General features: G+C 41.7%; 2 protein-coding genes across 2 annotated transcripts; both read left to right on the plus strand.

The window, feature by feature from the left end:
* Nucleotides 1-7,522: 7,522 nt before the first annotated feature.
* On the plus strand, nucleotides 7,523-8,644 carry LOC110799872 (uncharacterized). The gene has a single exon (XM_022005138.2). It carries the CDS (start codon nucleotides 7,523-7,525, stop codon nucleotides 8,642-8,644), a length of 1,122 nt encoding a protein of 373 aa, XP_021860830.1.
* Nucleotides 8,645-8,827: 183 nt separating this feature from the next.
* Nucleotides 8,828-21,339, plus strand: LOC130472101 (uncharacterized). The gene is made up of 3 exons (XM_056842536.1): nucleotides 8,828-9,580; nucleotides 20,212-20,354; nucleotides 20,478-21,339. The coding sequence occupies exons 1-3, from the start codon at nucleotides 8,828-8,830 to the stop codon at nucleotides 21,337-21,339; spliced, it is 1,758 nt and encodes a 585-aa protein (XP_056698514.1).
* Nucleotides 21,340-24,985: the final 3,646 nt, after the last annotated feature.

Raw genomic sequence — 24,985 nt, forward strand, 5'->3', positions numbered from 1 at the left:
AAATCGACCAAATCCCATACTTGGTTTTCTAACATGGAGTCTAATTCAGATTGCATGGCTTCTTGCCATTGCTTGGAGCTAGGGCTCGTCATAGCTTGTTTGTAAGTCGCAGGTTCATCACTTTCAAGTAATAGAACGTCATAGCTATCGTTCATCAAAATACCTAAGTACCTTTCCGGTTGAGATCTATATCTCTGCGATCTACGCGGGGTTACATCTCTAGATTGACCATGATCCTCACCAGATACTTCTAAAGATCTCTGAGTTTCATCTTGAATGTCATCTTGAGCATTCTCTAGAGTTTGTTGTTCGACTCGAATTTCTTCGAGGTCTACTTTTCTCCCACTTGTCATTTTGGAAATGTGATCATTCTCCAAAAAGACACCATCTCGAGCAACAAACACCTTGTTCTCAGATGTATTGTAGAAGTAATACCCCTTTGTTTCCTTTGGATAGCCCACAAGGATACATTTGTCAGATTTTGGATGAAGTTTGTCTGAAATTAATCGTTTGACGTATACTTCACATCCCCAAATCTTAAGAAAAGACACTTTTGGAGGCTTTCCAAACCATAACTCATATGGAGTCTTTTCGACAGCTTTAGACGGAGCTCTATTTATAGTGAGTGCAGCTGTATTTAGTGCATGTCCCCAAAATTCTATTGGAAGTTCGGCCTGACCCATCATTGACCTAACCATGTCTAGCAAGGTTCTGTTCCTCCGTTCCGACACACCGTTCCATTGTGGTGTTCCAGGAGGGGTCAATTCTGATAGAATTCCACATTCTTTCAGATGGTCATCAAATTCATAGCTCAGATATTCACCGCCTCTATCAGACCGTAGTGCCTTAATCTTCTTGCCTAATTGATTCTCTACTTCACTCTGAAATTCCTTGAATTTATCAAAGGATTCAGACTTATGCTTCATTAGGTAGACATAACCATATCTACTGAAGTCATCAGTGAAAGTGATAAAGTAGCTGAAACCACCTCTAGCATTTGTACTCATTGGTCCACATACATCTGTATGGATTAAACCCAATAGTTCAGTTGCTCTTTCTCCAAATTTAGAGAAAGGTTGCTTTGTCATTTTGCCAAGTAAACATGATTCGCACTTACCATAATCCTCTAAGTCAAATGGTTCTAGAATTCCTTCCTTTTGAAGTCTTTCCATGCGTTTCAAGTTAATATGGCCTAATCGACAATGCCACAGATAGGTGAGATCTGAATCATCCTTTTTGGCCTTTTTGGTATTTATTTTATAAACTTGTTTGTCGTGATCTAATAAATAAAGTCCATTGACTAATCTAGCAGATCCATAAAACATCTCTTTAAAATAAAACGAACAACTATTGTCTTTTATTAAAAAGGAAAATCCCTTAGCATCTAAGCAAGAAACAGAAATGATGTTTTTAGTAAGACTTGGAACATGGAAACACTCTTCCAGTTCCAAAACTAGCCCAGAGGGCAACGACAAATAATAAGTTCCTACAGCTAATGCAGCAATCCTTGCTCCATTTCCCACTCGTAGGTCGACTTCACTCTTGCTTAACTTTCTACTTCTTCTTAGTCCATGAGAATTGGAACATAAGTGTGAGCCACAACCTGTATCTAATACCCAAGAAGTTGAATTAACAAGTGTATAGTCTATAACGAAAATACCTGAAGATGGAACGACTGTTCCATTCTTCTGATCTTCCTTTAGCTTCAACCAATCTCTCTTCCAATGCCCCTTCTTCTTGCAGTAGAAGCATTCGGATTCAGAAGTGGGTTGACTGACCTTCCTCTTTTCAGACTTGGCGCCAATTTTCTTAGTTGGGCTGGCCTTGTTGCCACCTTTCTTAGCATTCCTTCTTTCCAGATTTCTTGAACTTGCCCCCACGCACCATAAGCACATCTTGCTTATCACTTTTGAGCGTCTTTTCAGCGGTCTTCAGCATACCGTGAAGCTCAGTGAGCGTTTTGTCCAGACTATTCATACTGTAGTTCAGTTTGAACTGATCATACCCGTTATGAAGAGAATGGAGGATGGTGTCTACAGCCATTTCCTGAGAGAATTGCTGATCCAGCCGACTCATATTCTCAATGAGTCCAATCATTTTGAGAACATGTGGACTTACGGGCTCGCCTTTCTTAAGCTTGGTCTCAAGAATTTTCCTATGAGTCTCGAATCTTTCGACTCGAGCCAGATCTTGGAACATGTTCTTCAACTCACTGATGATTGTGAAAGCATCTGAGTTGATGAACGTTTTCTGCAGATCTGCACTCATGGTGGCGAGCATTAGACATTTCACATCCTTGTTGGCATCAATCCAACGATTGAGGGCTTCCTGAGTGACCCCTTCGCCTGCGGCTTCGGGCATCACCTCTTCCAGGACATAATCCTTTTCTTCCTGCATAAGAACTATTTGCAAGTTCCTTTGCCAGTCAAGGAAGTTTTTCCCGCTCAACTTCTCCTTTTCGAGAATTGATCGAATGTTGAATGAATTGTTGTTTGCCATGATTAAAACTACAATTGAAAAAGAATAAACAAATAAATAACCATTCACAGTTTCTCTTAATAAACTTAAATTCTAGCATACATGCATAATTCAATGTTCATTAAGCATTTTATTCAAATTATGTGTTCCGGCAGGTGTGAATAAAATGATTCCAAGATCCTAAAACCATTGAAGAATTAAGCACATTATGTATTTTGACTCAATTCTAAAACATTTTAGGTAAGCAAAAACCTTTTGCTAATAGTCTAGAAACTACTCTTGGTTGATAGGTACGTCTAAGAACTTATTAGGTAAACCTATCGATTTTGCCACGACATAAAAAGACTCCTTACTTATATCGTTGAGTTTCACCAAAACTAACATGTACTCACAATTATTTGTGTACCTTAACCCTTTAGTATCGATAAGTAACACCGCGCTCTGGCGGAAAACTATTACTAAGATCGATGAAGAAAGGATATCCAAGTAAGTGTTATTTTGGCATGGCACCTTTTAACTCAATTTTTAAGTTTGGAACTTAAGGCTCTTACTATGTTGGTTAGATTTTAAGTGAACTAAAATCCTTAATCATGCAACATAATCAGGCTTTGATCTCATGCATATTTAAGACATATTTAAAAGCAATAAATAACTTAAAACATGCATAAGATAAATGTGATCTAGTATGGCCCGACTTCATCTTGAAGCTTCAACTTCAAAGTCCGTCATGAAAATCTCCGTGGGAGGCGCCATTTTCTTCAAATAGGATAAGCTATAATTAAACTAATTACAACTATTTGATGGTACGCATACCATATTTTCTATCCCATTTTGGCCATACTAGTCACTTCATAACCTGCAAAACAGTACATATACAATATATACCATTCACCCATTCATTATCATGAATGGCCCACATAGCTGGTTAGTAAAACACGTTATGCATCACATAAATATTTGCAGCAATTAATCAAGGGCACCAATAATCTACCAATTATTGAGTCCTTATTAATTCTAATCAAGTTGTTTAACCTTAAGGGATTTGTAGACCTAATCGAGAGTTTATGACTAAAATTGCTCCCACTTAAACCAATAACTTTATATGCTTTACTAATTTTAAACATAAAAATTTATTTCTAGTCTAACCGAAAACATACAAATTTAATTAAAATTTAAAGCTCATATAAATTTATAATCGAATCCATTAATTTAATTTATTTCAGTTGAATTAAACGAATTTAAATTAATTCAAGATTTAATTTTAGTAAAATAATTAGTATAAATAAAATTTATAATAATTATAATATTCAAAATTAAAATCCAAGAAAACAATTTAAATTTCGAATTTTAAAATTAATTAAAATCGTTTCCGAACTGAAAATTAAAATTAAAATCAAAACGTACCAATCGTCGCAAGACGAGGCACTTGGGCTTGCGCCCAAGCCCCATCAAGCTACGAGGCAGCGCGCCCCGCTCGATTGATCGTAGCACAAAGCACACACAGCCACACGCCACAGCTGGCCACGCTGCGCGCAGCCTTGTGCTGTATCGCGTGTTGCTGCGCAGGCCAGCGCGCGCCGAGCGAGGGATCGCTCCCTGCTCGCGCGTTCTGCTTGCTGGCTGGGCGAGCCAGGCGCGCTGTGGCGCGGCAGCATCGCTGCCCACACGCGTCTTGCTCGTCGCTCGTGCCTTGCATCGTCGCCCTCGCCCATCGTATAACACATACGGCACACACGCACAGGCTCCCTTGCCTTGTGCATGCGCCATGCGCTATGTTGCTCGCTGCATTCGTACCGCACGGGCGACGAGCTCCCTTGCTCGTCGTCGCGTGCCCGCACTACACAACACCCCTTAAGGGTAACACGTAGCTTTCATTGCTTTGTGCGTGCAACATTAATGAGCGTTTTCATAAAAATTTAAAATTTTTAATTCAAAATTAATGACAAATTAATAAAACATATTAATTTCATAATTTTAGGGCGAAAAATCGAAAATTTATTAATCAATTAATTTCCGATTAACATGGATTCAAATCTAGGTCATAAAAATTTAAAATTTAACACAAATTTACAATTTTTATGGTGGTTTTTTAATCATAGGTATCTAATTAAATTATTAATTAATTATGAAAATCAAATCAATTCTAAATTATTCGAATTTCAACAAATTAATCATAATTACAAATTAGATTGCATAATTAACAAGGCTAGGCATTCAAACTTATTAAACATATACAGTAGGTCAATCAAAAATTCAAGATTTATCAACAAGAATCGCAAATATTTAATTTAACATCTTAAATTTACAAACTTTTGCGTTCGAAAAACTAAAACCTCCGAAAAGTCATAGTTAGGCTTCGAATTTGGGAATTCTGGGTTCGGCCGAAAATTACTATTTTTGTCAAAATTTTAGAATGCCTTTTACATGCGAAATTGACACAAAAATCACTCGATTTGGATGAGTAACGAAGAAACTGCCGAAAAACTTCGTACATATAATTAAATAACGCAATTTGCAATTAATTAACAATTACGAAAATTAATCACCCCTTTTAATTCCTTGCAAATTTGTGAAATTTAACCATGTTTATGCAATTTAGATTATGAAAATAATAAGAGGCTCTTCATACCACAGTTAGGTTATGATTCATATGACAAAACATAAATCATGCCGAAAAACCATAAAGCCAGGAAAGCATATTATTTACACATAATCATTTAGCATAGTTTAGATGCATACACTTTGTTGCGTGCCCTCCCTAGCTGCGCCCGAACCGAACAAGAACAAGTCTTTAGGACTCCAAGTGTCGTCCCTCCGTAGATAGTCCACAGTACGTCCGGATCCGCCTCAAGATTGACCAACTAGAATCGCCCTTAAGGTACTAGGATTTTCGGCTAGGTTAGTGCAAGTGTATGGCTGAATTCTTCTTTCAAAACTTACCTTTAGAATACTTCAATCGTCTCTGTAAATAATGACCCTGGGCACTTATTTATAGAGGTATGGAAAAGGAACTGGAATCCTATTAGGATACTAATTAATTAAACTAGAATCCTAGTAGGACTCTAACTTAATTAATTTATCCTTTTAGGATTTAGGAATTTAATCATATATCAAATCCTAATAGCTTTAGGATTCGTGTACGAACACAAACACACACACACGCACGGCAGCCCACGAGGGGCGCCTATGGTCGCGCGGCCTGTGAGCTCGTAGCCCTCGCCACGAGGCCCACACGCAGCCGTGGCCTTGGCGCGCGCTGGGCCTGCCTTGCGTTGGGCCTGGGCGCTGCCTTGGCTTGGGGCGTTTGTGGGGCGCTGGCTTGCTGGGCGATGGCCCGGCTTCGTGCTGGGCCTTCGTCTGGCAGGCCTTGTCCGATGCTTATTCGTACGATGCGCTTCCGATTAAATTCCCGGTTCCGGAATTCATTTCCGATACGAACAATATTTAATATTTCCGATTCCGGAATTAATTTCCGTTTCGAACAAATATTTAATATTTCCGTTTCCGAAATTATTTTCCGACTCCGATAATATTTCCGATTCTGACAATATTTCCGTTTCCGGCAATATTTCCGATTCCGGCAATATTTCCATTTCCATTAATATTTTCCGATACGTACCATGTTTCCGTTTCCGGCAACATCTACGACTTGGATAATATTTATATTTCCGATACGATCCATATTTCCGTTTCCGGCAATATCATCGTTTCCGGAGTATTCATTTCTTGCTTGTGACGATCTCAGCTCCCACTGAAAACAAGATCCGTCGATTCCGAATATCCATAGATGGAGTATTTAATGCCATTAAATACTTGATCCGTTTACGTACTATTTGTGTGACCCTACGGGTTCAGTCAAGAGTAAGCTGTGGATTAATATCATTATTTCCACTTGAACTGAAGCGGCCTCTAGCTAGACATTCAGCTCACTTGATCTCACTGAATTATTAACTTGTTAATTAATACTGAACCGCATTTATTAGACTTAACATTGAATGCATACTTGGACCAAGGGCACTATAACATTCCCTCATTTCCATCCCGTAGCATTTGCACAACGAAATTTGGCATAAACAGTTTGGCGCCGTCTGTGGGGACATTAACTAGGTTTCACACGAAATCGCCCTTCACATGTCTACTGAAGAGATGACGCTCGCAGAGATGAAAGCAGCCTACGAAAAGGCCCAAGTAGAGCTGGCCGTAGAAAGGGCATCCATCGATAGCCTCCAGAAGGAGCTCGACTCTCTGAAAAGTACCAAGCACCAGTCACGTCACAAGCCAGGTGCAAAACCGAAGAAATTGATATTCGAAATGACTGATGACTCTGAAGATCTGTCCGACAGCGAAGAGCCACACGGAGAAGAAGATGAAGCAACACCGGACCCCGTAACCAAGCGCCTGAACAAGATGGAAACCCACATGAAGAAGCAATGCTCGCTGATGCTGAAGCTGATGACCAAACTGGCAGGGGCACCCACACCTGTGGAAACAGAACCGACCGACGGGTATGCAACGTCGCCATTCTGTGAGGCGATCGCCAGGGTGACGGTCCCATACCAGCTCCGACTCCCTACCTGGACCACCCTGTATGACGGAACGTCCGACCCATACAGACACGTCAACGTCTACAAGCAGCGAATGTGGCAGATCGGCATCCCCTACGACCTGGTCGAACCCGTCATGTGCAAATCGTTCGGAGGAACCCTCGACGGAGCGGCTCTGGAGTGGCTCATGAACATAACACCTGGATCCATCTACTGCCTGTCCGACCTCATTAACGCCTTCTACCAGCAATTCGCCAGCAGTCGCCAGTTGGAGAAACAAACAAGTGACCTCAATCCGCGATTACTTTAACCGTTTTAATGGTGAAAAAATTAGTATAAAAAACTGTGATGTCAGGAAAGCCATCGAAGCATTCAAGAGAGGTTTCATCCCCAACTCAGAGTTGTACCGGGAGATAACCAAATATCCCTGCGCAACCTTCGAGGAGGTCAGATCGAGAGCCACTGCCCAGGTGCGGATCGAAGACGACGAGATTACACGAATGGCTTCTCAGCGACCAGCAGGGGGCAGCAGCGACAGGAGGTCGTACACCCCAAGGAACAACAACTGGAGACACCAGCCGTACAACCGCCAGAACCAGGTACAAAATGTCAATCAATATGATGATACTAACAATGTTTACAGGAATGAGCGGGTCGACCACCCCAACATCTCCGAATACGGCTTCAACGTCGACATCGAAGGCGTGGTGAACGCCCTTCAAAATGTAGGTGGAACAGTCAGGTGGCCCCGGCAAAGTGACAGACCAGATTCAATGAAGGACATGAGCAAATGGTGTGATTTCCACCGCGACAACGGTCACAAAACCGAGGAGTGCATCTCCCTCAAAAAGGAGGTCGCATTTCTCCTAAAACGAGGGCATTTGAAGGAGCTGCTGAGCGACAAAGGGAAGGAAACATTCAACAAGGAACAGACCTCCCAACCCGACCCGATGACGAGCAACGACCGACCTGAACCACCTACGTTCAACAAAGTGGTAAATGTTATTTCTGGTGGATCAGATATTTGTGGACTAACCTCTTCCGCAGCTAAAAAAATCAACAGAGGAGAATCAGGAGCCATCGAAGAGGGGAAGACAGAGGATGAAATCATATTAAACAAGTCCTTGACAGCAATGGCCATCACCTTCGACGACCCAGATTCAGTAGATACACAACGAGAGCACCATGACGGCCTGGTAATATCACTTCCAATAGGCAACGCCCTGATCAAAAGGATATTGGTCGACAATGGAAGTTCAGCAAACGTGTTATTCTTGGAGGCGCTGCAGGAAATGGGACTCGAGGAAAAGAACATCATTAAGAGATCGACGGTCCTGGTAGGGTTCAGTGGAGAATCATTGCGAACTGTTGGAGAAATATCATTGCCCACCTATGCAGAAGGAGTCAACGTCATGACGAAATTTAACGTCGTCGATTGCCCGTCAGCATACAATGTCATCTTGGGGCGACCATTGATCCACAAAATGAGAGCAGTACCCTCGACGTACCACCAGTCAATCAAATTCCCGACCAAATGGGGGGTCATGGAAATCAAAGGGCAGCAAAAAGATGCAAAGAAATGCTACGAAACCGCACTGAAACCATCAAAATCCTCCATCTAGCAATTACAGCCCGGGTCGACCACAGATGAGCCAGACGATCAACAGATCGACGAGGTAGCGTTAGACCCGACGAAACCAGACCAAGTCGTAAGGATCGGAGCTTCGCTGCCTGACGACATCAGAAGTCAGCTAGTGTCGTTCCTAAGAGAAAACTTGGACTGCTTCGCCTGGTCGCACGAAGACATGACAGGAATCAGCCCAGACGTCATCACCCATAAGCTCAACGTCAACCCCAACTTCAAACCAGTAAAACAGAAACGACGGAAATTCTCACCAGAAAGGAATAAAATCATAGACGAAAAAGTTCAAAAATTGATAGACTCAGGGAAGATTAGAGAAGTCAAGTATCCGGATTGGTTAGCAAACGTCGTCGTCGTTGGGAAGAAGAACGGCAAATGGAGAGTGTGCATCGACTTCACCGACATCAACAAAGCATGCCCCAAAGATCCATTCCCACTGCCACACATAGACGCCATGGTCGACGCCACCGCCGGTCATGAGTTACTCACCTTCATGGACGCCTATTCAGGATACAACCAGATACTTATGCACCCAGAAGACCAAGAAAAAACTTCTTTTGTAACAGATAGAGGAATTTATTGCTATAAAGTTATGCCTTTTGGTCTTAAAAATGCTGGTGCAACGTACCAACGACTGGGTAATAAGATGGTCAAAGATCAGCTTGGAGACACGATGGAGGTGTACATCGACGACATGCTAGTGAAATCAAAGAAAGCGAACGACCACGTGGAACACCTGCGACAGTCGTTCGAAATTCTAAGGAAGTACGGTATGAAACTTAACCCAACTAAATTTTCTTTTGGAGTGTCGGCAGGTAAATTTCTAGGCTACATCGTCACCCAACGAGGGATCGAGGCCAGCCCCGACCAGATACGAGCAATCATCAACATCCAATCACCCAGGAACATAAAGGAGGTACAACGCCTGACAGGACGGGTGGCGGCATTAAACCGCTTTATATCTCGATCGTCGGACAAATGTTGTCTATTCTATGACCTCTTACACAAAAACAAAGGCTTCAGTTGGACCGACGACCATGAAACAGCTTTGCAAAACTTAAAAATAATATCTGATGATGCCACCCCTCATGTCCATGAAGGAAATAATGCCCTTGGTCCAAGTATGCATTCTATGTTAAGTCTAATAAATGCGGTTCAGTATTAATTAACAAGTTAATAATTCAGTGAGATCAAGTGAGCTGAATGCCTAGCTAGAGGCCGCTTCAGTTCAAGTGGAATTAATGATATTAATCCACAGCTTACTCTTGACTGAACCCGTAGGGTCACACAAATAGTACGTAAACGGATCAAGTATTTAATGGCATTAAATACTCCATCTATGAATATTCGGAACCGACGGATCTTGGTTTCAGTGGGAGCTAAGATCGTCACAGGCAAGAAATGAATACTCCGGAAACGATGATATTGCCGGAAACGGAAATATGGATCGTATCGGAAATATGAATATTATCCAAGTCGTAGATGTTGCCGGAAACGGAAACATGGTACGTATCGGAAAATATTATTGGAAATGGAAATATTACCAGAATCGGAAATATTGCCGGAAACGGAAATATTGTCAGAATCGGAAATATTGCCGGAATCGGAAAATAATTCCGGAAACGGAAATATTAAATATTTGTTCGAAACGGAAATTAATTCCGGAATCGGAAATATTAAATATTGTTCGTATCGGAAATAGATTCCGGAAATGGAAATTTAATCGGAAGCGTATCGTACGAATTAGCATCGGACGAGGCTTGCCGGACGAAGGCCCAGCACGAAGCCGGGGCCATCGCCCAGCAAGCGTGCGCGCCACAAGCCCAGCCAAGGCAGCGCCCAGGCCTACCGCAAGGCAGGCCCAGCGCGCGCCAAGGGCCACGGCTGCGTGGGCCGTGCTGCGCGGGCTGCTGCTCGCACGCATGGGCAGCCCTTGTGGCTGCCGTGTGTGTGTGAGTTTGTGCTCATGCATGATTCCTGAATCTGCAAGAGTCAGTGTATGATTAAATGTCTATTCCTAATTGGATAAATTAATTAAATAGAATTCATGTAGGATTCTAATTCCAATTAATTCGCATCCTACTAGGATTACGATTCCTTTTCCATAACTCTATAAATAAAGGCCTAGGGGTCATAATTTATACAGAAGTTTCAAAGTATTCAAAAGTGAGTTTTTGAGAGAAAATTAAAACACATCTTGCTCATAAAAGTGCCGAATTTTCTAGTACCTTAAGGGCGGTTCTAGTTGGTCAATCTTAAGGCGGATCCGGACGTGCTGTGGACTATCTACGGAGGGACGACACTTGGAGTCCTAAAAGACTTGTTCTTGTTCGGTTCGGGCGCAGCTAGGGAAGGCACGCAACAAAGAGTATGCATCTAATTATGCTATATGATTATGTGTAAATAATATGTTTCCTGGGTTAATGGTTGTTTCCGCATGATCTATGTAAATGTCATATGTATCATAACCTAACAGTGGTATCACGAGCCCCTTATTATTTTCATAATCTAAATTGCATGAACATGGTTAAATATTACAAATTTGCAAGAATTAAAAGGGGTGATTAATTTTCGTAATTGTTAATTAATTGCAAATTGCGTTTATTTAATTATATGTACGCAGTTTTTTCGGCAGTTTCTTCATTACTCATCCGAATTGAGTGATTTTTGTGTCAATTCCGCATGTAAAAGGCATTCTAAAATTTTGACAAAAATAGTTTTTTTCTGCCGAACCCAGAATTCTCAAATTCGAAGCCTAACTATGACTTTTCGAAGGTTTTAGTTTTTCGAATGCAAAATTTCGTAAATTTAAGATGTTAAATTAAATATTTGCGATTCCTGTTGATAAATCTTGAATTTTTGATTGACCTACTGCATATGTTTAACAAGTTTGAATGCCTAGTCTTGTTAATTATGCAATCTAATTTGTAATTATGATTAATTTGTTGAAAATTAGAATAATTTAGAATTAATTTGATTTTCATAATTAAGTGTAATTTAATTAGAAACCTATGATTAAAAACCACCATAAAAATTGTAAATTTACGATAAATTTTAAATTTTTATGACCTAGACTTGAATCCATAACAATCGGAAATCAATTGGATAATAAATTTTCGATTTTTCGCCCTAAAATTATGAAATTAATAATATTTATTAATTTGTCATTAATTTTAAATATAAATTTTAAATTTTATGCGATTCGTTCAAATAACTTGCACGCACGAAGCAATGGACGCTTCGTGTTACCCTTAAGGGGTGTTGTATAATGCGGGCATGCGACGACGAGCAAGGGAGCTCGTCGCCCGTGCGGCACGAATGCAATGAGCAAGGGCGTAGTGCACGAGCACAAGGCAGCAGCCCTGCCTTGTGTCGTGTGCCACGAGCAATGAACGAATGGGCATGGGCGAAGGGCGAGCCAAGGCAGTCGCGTGTGGGCAGCAAGCGAGCTGCGCCACAACGCGCGCTGCCTCGCACAAGTGCGCGCAGCCTCGCGCGCAGCGAGCGCAAGCTCGCGTGCCACGAGCGCTGCGCCCAGCACTGCTCGCGCGCGCAGCGCGCGATGTCGCTCGCCAAGCGAGCGATGTCGCGCACCAGCGAGCGATGGCTCGCGCCAGCGAGCGATGGCTCGCGCGCGCAGCGCGCGATGTCGCTCGCCCAGCGAGCGATGTCGCGCCCCAGCGAGCGATGGCTCGCGCGCACAGCGAGCGAGCCAGCGCGCCCAGCGAGCGATCTCGCGCGCGCACTGCGAGCGATAGCTCGCGTGCGATGGGGCGCTGTGCGGAGGCTTGCGATGAGACAGCAGCAGCTATGCGACGAGCGCATGGGCTGCGCGCACATGGCCAGCAATGGCTGTGTGCGTGCGGCCCATGGGCGTGCAACGCGTAGGGTGTTTGCGTTACGATTAGATCGTTTTGAATGTTTAATTTGAAAATTTCAGTTCACGTAATTTTAATTAATTTTAAAATTAATAATTTGAATTAATTTCTTGGATTTTAATTTTGAATATTATAATTATAATAAATGAAATTTATTCTAATTATTTTACTAAAATTAAAATCATGAATTAATTTAAATGCGACTGAAATTAAATTAAATTTTTGGATTCAATTATAAATTTATGTGAGCTTTAAATTTTAATTAAATTTGTATGTTTCCGGTTAGACTAGAAATACAATTTTATGTTTAAAATTAGTAAAGCATATGAATTTATTGGTTTGAGTGGGAGCGCTTTTTAGTCATAAACTCTTGATTAGGTCTACAAATCCTTAAGGTTAAAACAACTCGATTAGAATTAATAAGGACTGAATAATTGGTAGATTATTGGTGACCTTGATTAATTGCTGCAAATGTTTACGTGATGCATAATGTGTTTTACTAACCAGCTATGTGGGCCATTCATGATAATGAATGGGTGAATGGTATATATTGTATATGTACTGTTTTGCAGGTTATGAAGTGACTAGTATGGCCCAAATAGGATAGAAAATATGGTCTGCGTACCATTAATTTGAATGTAATTGGTCTAAAGTACCAAAGTAATTTTTCAATTCAAATATGGTCTGCGAACCATCAAATAGTTGTAATTAGTTATAGCTTATCCTATTTGAAGAAAATGGTGCCTCCCACGGAGATTTTCAAGACGGACTTTGAAGTCAAAGCTTCAAGATGAAGTCGGGCCATACTAGATCACAAATATCTTATGCATGTTTTAAGTTATTTATTGCTTTAAATATGTCTTAAAATGCATGAGATCAAAAGCTTGATTATGTTGCATGATTAAGGATTTTAGTTCACTTAAAATCTAACCAACATAGTAAGAGCCTTAAGTTCCAAACTTAAAAATTGAGTTAAAAGGTGCCATGCCAAAATATACACTTGCTTGGATATCCTTTACATCAATCTAGTAATAGTTTTCGCTCAGCGAGGTGTTACTTATTGGTCCTAAAGGGGCAAGGTACACAAATAATTGTGAGTACATGTTAGTTTTGGTGAAACTCAACGATATAAGTAAGGAGTCCTTTTATGTCGTGGCAAATTCGATAGGTTTACCTAATAAGTTCTTAGACGTACCTATCAACCAAGAATAGTTTCTAGACTATTAGCAAAAGGCTTTTGCTTACCTAAGATGTTCTAGGATTAAGTCGACAAACTGTGCTTAGTTCTTTAATGATTTTAGGATCTTGGAATCATTTTATTCACACCTGCCGGAACACATAACTTGAATAAAATGCTTAATAAACATTGAATTATGCATGTATGCTAGAATTTAAGTTTATTAAGAGAAACTGTGAATGGTTATTTATTTGTTTATTCTTTTCAATTGTAGTTTTTAATATGGCAAACAACAATTCATTCAACATTCGATCAATTCTCGAAAAGGAGAAGTTGAACGGGAAAAACTTCCTTGACTGGCAAAGGAACTTGCAAATAGTTCTTATGCAGGAAGAAAAGAAGTATGTCCTAGATGAGGCGATGCCCGAAGCTCCAGGCGACGGGATCACTCAGGCAGCCCTCAATCGTTGGATTGATGCCAACAAGGATGTGAAATGTCTAATGCTCGCCACTATGAGTGCGGATCTGCAGAAAACGTTCATCAACTCAGATGCTTTCACAATCATCAGTGAGTTGAAGAACATGTTCCAAGATCTGGCTCGAGTCGAAAGATTCGAGACTCATAGGCAAATTCTTGAGACCAAGCTTAAGAAAGGCGAGCCCGTAAGTCCACATGTTCTCAAAATGATTGGACTCATTGAGAATATGAGTCGGCTGGATCAGCAATTTTCTCAGGAAATGGCTATAGACACCATCCTCCATTCTCTTCATAGCGGGTATGATCAGTTCAAACTGAACTACAGTATGAATAGTCTGGACAAAACGCTCACTGAGCTTCACGGTATGCTGAAGACCGCTGAAAAGACGCTCAAAAGTGATAAGCAGGATGTGCTTATGGTGCGTGGGGGCAAGTTCAAGAAATCTGGAAAGAAGAGGAATGCTAAGAAAGGTGGCAACAAGGCCAGCCCAACTAAGCAAACTGGCGCCAAATCTGCAAAGAGGAAGGTCAGTCAACCCACTTCTGAATCCGAATGCTTCTACTGCAAGAAGAAGGGGCATTGGAAGAGAGATTGCTTGAAGCTAAAGGAAGATCAGAAGAACGGAACAGTCGTTCCATCTTCAGGTATTTTCGTTATAGACTGTATACTTGCTAATTCAACTTCTTGGGTATTAGATACAGGTTGTGGCTCACACTTATGTTCCAATCCACAGGGACTAAGAAGAAGTAGAAAGTTAAGCAAGGGAGAAGTCGACCTACGAGTGGGAAATGGAGCACGGATTGCTGCATTAGCCGTAGGAACTTACTATTTGTCGTTGCCCTCCGGGCTAGTTTTGGAACTGGAAGAATGTTTCCATGTTCCAAGTCTTACTAAAAACATCATTTCAGTTTCTTGCTTAGATGCTAAGAGATTTTCCTTTATAATAAAAGACAATAGTTGTTCGTTTTATTTTAAAGAGATGTTTTATGGATCTGCTAGATTAGTCAATGGACTTTATTTATTAGATCACGACAAACAAGTATATAACATAAATACCAAAAGGGCCAAAAAGGATGATTCAGATCTCACCTATCTGTGGCATTGTCGATTAGGCCATATAAACTTGAAACGCTTAGAAAGACTTCAAAGGGAAGGAATTCTAGAACCATTTGACTTAGAGGATTATGGTAAATGCGAATCATGTTTACTTGGCAAAATGACAAAGCAACCTTTCTCTAAAGTCGGAGAAAGAGCAAATGAACTATTGGGTTTAATCCATACAGATGTATGTGGACCAATGAGTACAAATGCTAGAGGTGGTTTCAGCTACTTTATCACTTTCACTGATGACTTCAGTAGGTATGGTTATGTCTACCTAATGAAGCATAAGTCTGAATCCTTTGACAAATTCAAGGAATTTCAGAGTGAAGTAGAGAATCAATTAGGCAAGAAGATTAAGGCACTGCGGTCTGATAGAGGCGGTGAATATCTGAGCTATGAATTTGATGACCATCTGAAAGAATGTGGAATTCTATCAGAATTGACTCCTCCTGGAACACCACAATGGAACGGTGTGTCAGAACGGAGGAACAGAACCTTGCTAGACATGGTCAGGTCAATGATGGGTCAGGCCGAACTTCCATTAGAATTTTGGGGACATGCACTAAATACAGCTGCACTCACTATAAATAGAGCTCCGTCTAAAGCTGTCGAAAAGACTCCATACGAATTATGGTTTGGAAAACCTCCAAATGTGTCTTTTCTTAAGATTTGGGGATGTGAAGTATACGTCAAACGATTAATTTCAGACAAACTTCATCCAAAATCTGACAAATGTATCCTTGTGGGCTATCCAAAGGAAACAAAGGGGTATTACTTCTACAATACATCTGAGAACAAAGTGTTTGTTGCTCGAGATGGTGTCTTTTTGGAGAAGGATCACATTTCCAAAATGACAAGTGGGAGAAAAGTAGACCTCGAAGAAATTCGAGTCGAACAACAAACTCTAGAGAATGCCAAGATGACATTCAGGATGAAACTCAGAGATCTTTAGAAGAATCTGGTGAGAATCATGGTCAATCTAGAAATGTTACCCCGCGTAGATCGCAAAGATATAGATCTCAACCGGAAAGGTACTTAGGTATTTTGACGAACGAGAGCTATGACGTTCTATTACTTGAAAGTGATGAACCTGCGACTTACAAGCAAGCTATGACGAGCCCTAGCTCCAAGCAATGGCAAGAAGCCATGCAATCTGAATTAGACTCCATGTCTGAAAACCAAGTATGGGATTTGGTCGATTTGCCAGATGGCTACCAAGCCATTGGAAGCAAATGGGTTTTCAAACTGAAAAAGGACAAGGATGGGAAACTTGAAGTTTTCAAAGCTAGATTGGTTGCAAAAGGTTACAGGCAAGTCCACGGTGTGGATTACGATGAAACCTTTTCACCAGTTGCAATGCTAAAGTCTATTCGAATAATGTTAGCAATCGCTGCATATTACGATTACGAAATATGGCAGATGGATGTCAAAACTGCTTTCTTAAACGGTGTTTTAACAGAAACTGTGTTTATGACACAGCCTGAAGGTTTTGAGGATCCAAAGAATGCTAAAAAGGTATGCAAGCTAAAGAAGTCAATCTACGGATTGAAGCAGGCATCCAGGAGCTGGAATATACGTTTTGATGAAGCAGTCAGTGACTTTGGTTTCATCAAGAACGCGGACGAATCTTGTGTATACAAGAAGGTCAGTGGGAGCAAAATTGCTTTCCTAGTATTATATGTCGACGACATATTGCTTATCGGAAATGACATTCCTATGTTGAACTCTGTCAAGATTTGGCTTGGGAAATGTTTTTCGATGAAGGATCTAGGAGAAGCACAGTACATATTGGGCATCAAGATTTACAGAGATAGATCTAAAAAGATGATTGGACTTAGTCAAAGCACTTATATCAATAAGGTACTTGATAGGTTCAAGATGGCGGACTCCAAGCGAGGCTACCTACCCATGTCTCATGGAATGACTCTAAGCAAGACTCAGTGCCCAAAAACACTTGATGAGCGTAGACGAATGAGTGGGATTCCATATGCATCATTGATTGGTTCAATAATGTATGCTATGATATGTACACGCCCGGATGTTGCGTACGCACTCAGTGCTACGAGCAGATACCAGTCAGACCCAGGAGAGGCGCATTGGACTGCTGCCAAGAACATTCTGAAGTACCTGAAAAGGCACAAAGATGACTTCCTGGTCTATGGTGGAGATGATGAATTAATTGTTAAAGGCTATACGGACGCAAGTTTCCAAACCGACAAAGATGATTTCAGATCACAGTCTGGGTTTGTCTTCTGCCTCAACGGAGGAGCAGTAAGCTGGAAAAGTGCTAAGAAAAGCACCATTGCGGATTCTACAACTGAAGCGGAGTACATTGCTGCACATGAAGCAGCAAAGGAAGCTATATGGCTAAGGAAGTTCATAGGAGAACTTGGTGTAGTCCCCTCCATTAAAGGACCAATAGCCCTGTATTGTGATAATAACGGAGCTATTGCACAGGCAAAAGAGCCTAGACACCACCAGAGAGTCAAGCATGTACTTCGTAGATTTCACCTTCTACGAGAGTTCGTTGAAAGAAAAGAAGTCGAGATAAGCAAAATTGGAACTGATGACAACATATCAGATCCATTAACTAAACCTCTGCCGCAAGCGAAGCACAACTCGCACACTGCAGCTATGGGAATCAAGCATATTGGAGAATGGCTTTGATGTCTCTGTTTAATGTTTTAAAGTTTTAGAGTTTAAATCTTTGTAAAACATTATTGGTTAATCATTCACAATAAATGAAAGAAATTCATTTTTCCATTTAATTTGTGGTTTATTAAATGATGAGTCCCTTCAACTTGACGATATATTCAAGATAGACTGTCAGGACCAGTCCTGTGACTAAGAAATGTCTATCAAGTGAACTTGAATGTCAAAGGTTGAAAATGGTCCCTAATCGGAGTTTTCTATAAAATTGGACGCATAGAAAACGTTAGACGATTAGAATGCAAGATGACTAGTAGTTCTGTTTCTTGAACTATGTGGACATGGCAATGTCATAATCATTTGCATAGATACTTACTTTGGGAAGACTAGTATCGGACAAGACCTATGAAACTTTACTGTAAGAGATGAAAGTCTGTCATAAGTAAATTTCATTAAATTATTAGACACTAAATCCTCAATACCTGAGTGATTTGAGATTACTTGTTTGAGAACTGGTTGCTTTGACGTTGACCAACCGTCGCACCGTAAAAGGAGGCTATAAAGGCAACGCTCAGGTAATCACCTATCAAACGAAGTCTAATCTCAAGATCGCAAGATTGGGATTGTCCTCCCATAAATCGGGATGAGATGCTTAAAAGTTGTACAAGGCCACTCGGAGAGCTAGAAACTGTGAAATGCATGGCCGTGCTCGGATGAATCATAGGCTATGATTATCTGTTTATTTGATCAGTTGAACTCTGAAACCGAGGAACACCTCTGGACATAATAAGGATGACAACTCTTACCTTATGTTCAAGAGCAAGCATCGAGCGACAAAGGAATTAGGAAATGCACACTTGTCCCTAAGGACAAGTGGGAGACTGAAGGAAATAATGCCCTTGGTCCAAGTATGCATTCTATGTTAAGTCTAATAAATGCGGTTCAGTATTAATTAACAAGTTAATAATTCAGTGAGATCAAGTGAGCTGAATGCCTAGCTAGAGGCCGCTTCAGTTCAAGTGGAATTAATGATATTAATCCACAGCTTACTCTTGACTGAACCCGTAGGGTCACACAAATAGTACGTAAACGGATCAAGTATTTAATGGCATTAAATACTCCATCTATGAATATTCGGAACCGACGGATCTTGGTTTCAGTGGGAGCTAAGATCGTCACAGGCAAGAAATGAATACTCCGGAAACGATGATATTGCCGGAAACGGAAATATGGATCGTATCGGAAATATGAATATTATCCAAGTCGTAGATGTTGCCGGAAACGGAAACATGGTACGTATCGGAAAATATTATTGGAAATGGAAATATTACCAGAATCGGAAATATTGCCGGAAACGGAAATATTGTCAGAATCGGAAATATTGCCGGAATCGGAAAATAATTCCGGAAACGGAAATATTAAATATTTGTTCGAAACGGAAATTAATTCCGGAATCGGAAATATTAAATATTGTTCGTATCGGAAATAGATTCCGGAAATGGAAATTTAATCGGAAGCGTATCGTACGAATTAGCATCGGACGAGGCTTGCCGGACGAAGGCCCAGCACGAAGCCGGGGCCATCGCCCAGCAAGCGTGCGCGCCACAAGCCCAGCCAAGGCAGCGCCCAGGCCTACCGCAAGGCAGGCCCAGCGCGCGCCAAGGGCCACGGCTGCGTGGGCCGTGCTGCGCGGGCTGCTGCTCGCACGCATGGGCAGCCCTTGTGGCTGCCGTGTGTGTGTGAGTTTGTGCTCATGCATGATTCCTGAATCTGCAAGAGTCAGTGTATGATTAAATGTCTATTCCTAATTGGATAAATTAATTAAATAGAATTCATGTAGGATTCTAATTCCAATTAATTCGCATCCTACTAGGATTACGATTCCTTTTCCATAACTCTATAAATAAAGGCCTAGGGGTCATAATTTATACAGAAGTTTCAAAGTATTCAAAAGTGAGTTTTTGAGAGAAAATTAAAACACATCTTGCTCATAAAAGTGCCGAATTTTCTAGTACCTTAAGGGCGGTTCTAGTTGGTCAATCTTAAGGCGGATCCGGACGTGCTGTGGACTATCTACGGAGGGACGACACTTGGAGTCCTAAAAGACTTGTTCTTGTTCGGTTCGGGCGCAGCTAGGGAAGGCACGCAACAAAGAGTATGCATCTAATTATGCTATATGATTATGTGTAAATAATATGTTTCCTGGGTTAATGGTTGTTTCCGCATGATCTATGTAAATGTCATATGTATCATAACCTAACAGTCCAAACCTAAAGAAGGTGAAGTCCTGCAGCTATACCTCGCCTTCAGCACGACAGCAGTCAGTGCGGTGTTAGCCCGAGAAGACAAAAAACAACAACTACCCATCTACTACATCAGTAAGTCTTTATTGGAAGCAGAAACCAGGTATTCCTCCCTCGAAAAACTTGTTTTAGCACTAGTCATTGCCGCCAAAAAATTAAGGCATTACTTTGAAACTCACCAAATAGTGGTGATGACTAACTATCCAATCAAGTCTGTGATGCGTAGGCCAGAACTAACAGGTCGAATGGAGAAATGGACAATGGCACTCGGAGGATTCGACATCAAATACCAACCAAGGACAGCTGTGAAGTCGCAGGCCCTTGCAGACTTTGTGGCAGACTTCAGCCCCGACTTGGAGAAGATAGCAGACGACGAAGTCAAACTCATCAACAACATAGAAGAAACATGGACACTCTTCGTCGACGGCTCGTCTAACTTTCGCGGTGCAGGTCTAGGCGTCGTGCTGAAATCACCACAAGGGGACATGATAACACAGGCAATATGCTGCGACTTCAAAGCAACAAATAACGAAGCAGAATACGAGGCACTAATCGCCGGGATGACGTTAGCTGAGGAATTGGGGGCAATCGGACTCAACACCTTCAGCGACTCACAACTAATCGTCAACCAAATCAACGGCGACTACGAAGCCAAAGACCTAAAAATGACCTTATACCTCGAGAAAGCAAAAAAGTTAACTTCCAAATTTAGACCCTTCTCCATCAAACAAGTACCACGAAACCTAAACACACAAGCCGACGCTCTCGCTAACCTAGGGTCCGCACTCAGAAAATCACCATTCTCCACCATACCACTAGTCCATCTACTGTCGCCCGCCATCGAAAAAGACATACCCCATCATGCTAGCCTCGTCATGACAACCACAAACACAGATAGCTGGACCAAACCCATCCTTGATTACCTAACCCACGAAACCCTACCCGATGACAAGCTCGAAGCCAGAAAAATACTTTTCAAAGCTTCACGATATGTTATTTTGCAGGACGTGTTATTTAAACGATCGGCAAATGGAATGTTGATGCGATGCGCGGAAAAGGCCGAGTGGGAAGGATTACTGAAACAATAGCATGAAGGAGAATGCGGCGGACACGAAGGAGGACAAAGCTTGTCGACCAGAATCAAAAGGAACGGGTACTATTGGCCAGCTATGCTCAAAGACGCCATGAGGTACATAATTAAGTGCGACAAATGCCAACGACACGCAAGTATGACACATAAACCATCTGAATTCTTACATCCCACTTTGACTCCGTGGCCTTTCATGAAATGGGGAATGGACATTGTCGGTAAACTACCCGTCGCCCCAGGACAAAAGGTCTTCATGTTAGCACTAACAGATTACTTTTCTAAATGGATAGAAGCAGGCGCGTTCCAACAAGTAAGAGATAAAGAAGTATGTTCGTTTATATGGACTAACATAATATGCAAGTTCGGAATACCATCAGAAATTATATGCGACAGCGGATCACAGTTCATCAGCGACAAAACCAGGGCTTTCTGCAAGACATGGAACATCGAGCTAAAGACGTCGACGCCAAGATACCCCCAAGCCAACGGACAGGCGGAATCCAGTAACAAGACAATCATCGCCTCACTAAAAAAGCGTCTGGACGACAAGAAGGGACGATGAGCAGAAGAGATGTCATCCATCCTATGGGCCAATAGGACGAAGCCTAGGACGGCGACGGGACAGACTCCCATCTCACTCGTCTACGGGTGCGAAGCGGTACTTCCCCCTGAAGTGACGTTGCCCAGCGCACGATACGGACTCATGACGCCGGAGCAAAACGACGTGGAACTTGGGGAAAACCTCGACAACACTGAAGATTTCAGGGAAGCAACGTTGATAAGGATGGCGTCGCAGCAACAGATCGTAGCAAAATGTTTCAAAAAAAATGTCAAAGTAAAAATGTTAAAGGAAGGCGATTGGGTACTGCACAAGGTATTCCAAAACACGAAGGAACTAAACGCAGGTAAACTTGCACCGGCTTGGGAAGGACCGTACTTGATCGACCGAATCGTTGGAAAGGGGGCATACAGACTCGTCACCAAAGATGGCAAGTCGGTCCCCCGAAGCTGGAACGCTACACACCTCAAACTCTATCAGTTTTCAACACTCGTCCTGACCAGTTTTATCAGTTGTCGTACCATCATTTCTATCTTTTTCTTTACTTTTTATCGCTTTATTTTCGCTCAGAACCATTCCTGACTTAAGCATCGGAGGGCCGTTGGCACCCCCAACGGCCAATCCTCCTAGCAACCCATGTTTCCTTTTGCAGAATGCGCGACGCATGACGAATGGTAGCTAGAATCGACGACGAGCGATCAAACGACGCAGGTACTATTTTACATACACACAGTTCTATCGTTTCAATATCTATCCTTTGTAAAATACCCGCTACACAACGCGCGACAAAAAACTTCGAGACACAACGAAAAAATCACAAGGAACACATAAGTAAAAAAAAAAGAAACACACTTGTCATAACAAACTGCAAACTGCCCAACCCCTGAGGCCACGACCTCCAAAATACAAACCAAAACACAAACACACAAATTATCCAAACACCTCGCCGCCGCCATCGACGACGAGTAAAAACATCCAAATTACGAAAACATAAAACAAAATATCCAAAACTACCAACTATTACACAAAAGGTCCAAACCAACTAGCTATTACACTTGCTCTTGTTAGGTTATGATTCATATGACAAAACATAAATCATGCGGAAAAACCATAAAGCCAGGAAAGCATATTATTTACACATAATCATTTAGCATAGTTTAGATGCATACGCTTTGTTGCGTGCCCTCCCTAGCTGCGCCCGAACCGAACAAGAACAAGTCTTTAGGACTCCAAGTGTCGTCCCTCCGTAGATAGTCCACAGCACGTCCGGATCCGCCTTAAGCTTGACCAACTAGGATCGCCCTTAAGGTACTTTGAATTTTCGGCTGTTGTAGGCAATTATATGACTGAATTTTTGCTCTCAAAAATCACTTTGAATACTTGAATACTCCATGTAAATTATGAGCCCTTAACTCATATTTATAGACCATGGAATAAGTAATCGAATCCTACTAGGATACGAATTAATTAAATTAGAATCCTAGTAGAATTCTTATTTAATTCATTTATCTTTTAGGATTAGGAATTTTAATCATTAAACAAATCCTATACTCTTTAGGTTTCGTATGTGAACACAAACTCTACACGAGTATGACCCGCAAGCGTATAGGCCATGCCCGCGCACAGCCCACACGGCCGCTCGGCCCACGCGAGCTACAAGCCCACGCGAGCTGCAGCAATGCTCGCAGCCCATTGCTGCGCGCGCTGCCATGGCCTGCTGGGCCTGGCCTTGCGCTGGGCCTGGCGTGGCCTTGGCTGTTCGTGTGGCGCGCTTGGCTTGCTGGGCGATGGCCTGGCTTCGTGTTGGGCCCTCGTCCGGCAGGCCTCGTCCGATGCTTATTCGTACGATACGCTTCCGATTAAATTCCCGGTTCCGGAATTCATTTCCGATACGAACAATATTTAATATTTCCGATTCCGGAATTAATTTCCGTTTCGAACAAATATTTAATATTTCCGTTTCCGGAATTATTTTCCGATTCCGATAATATTTCCGATTCTGACAATATTTCCGTTTCCGGCAATATTTCCGATTCCGGCAATATTTCCATTTTCGATAATATTTTCCGATACGTACCATGTTTCCGTTTCCGGCAACATCTACGACTTGGATAATATTTATATTTCCGATACGATCCATATTTCCGTTTCCGGCAATATCATCGTTTCCGGAGTATTCATTTCTTGCCTGTGACGATCTCAGCTCCCACTGAAACCAAGATCCGTCGATTCCGAATATGCATAGATGGAGTATTTAATGCCATTAAATACTTGATCCATTTACGTACTATTTGTGTGACCCTACGGGTTCAGTCAAGAGTAAGCTGTGGATTAATATAATTAATTCCACTTGAACTGAAGCGGCCTCTAGCTAGGCATTCAGCTCACTTGATCTCACTGAATTATTAACTTGTTAACTAATACTGAACCGCACTTATTAGACTTAACATAGAATGCATACTTGGACCAAGGGCATTATTTCCTTCAGTCTCCCACTTGTCCTTAGGGACAAGTGTGCATTTCCTAATTCCTTTGTCACTCGATGCTTGCTCTTGAACATAAGGTAAGAGTTGTCATCCTTATTATGTCCAGAGGTGTTTCTCGGTTTTAGAGTTCAACTGATCAAATAAACAGATAATCATAGCCTATGATTCATCCGAGCACGGCCATGCATTTCACAGTTTCTAGCTCTCCGAGTGGCCTTGTACAACTTTTAAGCATCTCATCCCGATTTATGGGAGGACAATCCCAATCTTGCGATCTTGAGATTAGACTTCGTTTGATAGGTGATTACCTGAGCGTTGCCTTTATAGCCTCCTTTTACGGTGCGACGGTTGGTCAACGTCAAAGTAACCAGTTCTCAAACAAGTAATCTCAAATCACTCAGGTATTGAGGATTTAGTGTCTAATAATTTTAATGAAATTTACTTATGACAGATTTTCATCTCTTACAGTAAAGTTTCATAGGTCTTGTCCAATACTAGTCTTCCCAAAGTAAGTATCTATGCAAATGATTATGACATTGCCATGTCCACATAGTTCAAGAAACAGAACTACTAGTCATCTTGCATTCTAGTCGTCTAAT

The sequence above is a fragment of the Spinacia oleracea genome, chromosome 4 (assembly GCF_020520425.1).
Source record: "Spinacia oleracea cultivar Varoflay chromosome 4, BTI_SOV_V1, whole genome shotgun sequence".
NCBI lineage: Eukaryota > Viridiplantae > Streptophyta > Magnoliopsida > Caryophyllales > Amaranthaceae > Spinacia > Spinacia oleracea.

Coding starts and splice junctions, on each gene's coding strand:
- LOC110799872 (XM_022005138.2), top strand. CDS start 7,523: ATGGCTTCTCAGCGACCAGCAGGGGGCAGCAGCGACAGGAGGTCGTAC.
- LOC130472101 (XM_056842536.1), top strand. CDS start 8,828: ATGACAGGAATCAGCCCAGACGTCATCACCCATAAGCTCAACGTCAAC. Junction 9,581..20,211: donor CACCCAGGAACATAAAGGAG/GTACAACGCCTG, acceptor ATAACCTAACAG/TCCAAACCTAAAGAAGGTGA. Junction 20,355..20,477: donor TTATTGGAAGCAGAAACCAG/GTATTCCTCCCT, acceptor TGTGATGCGTAG/GCCAGAACTAACAGGTCGAA.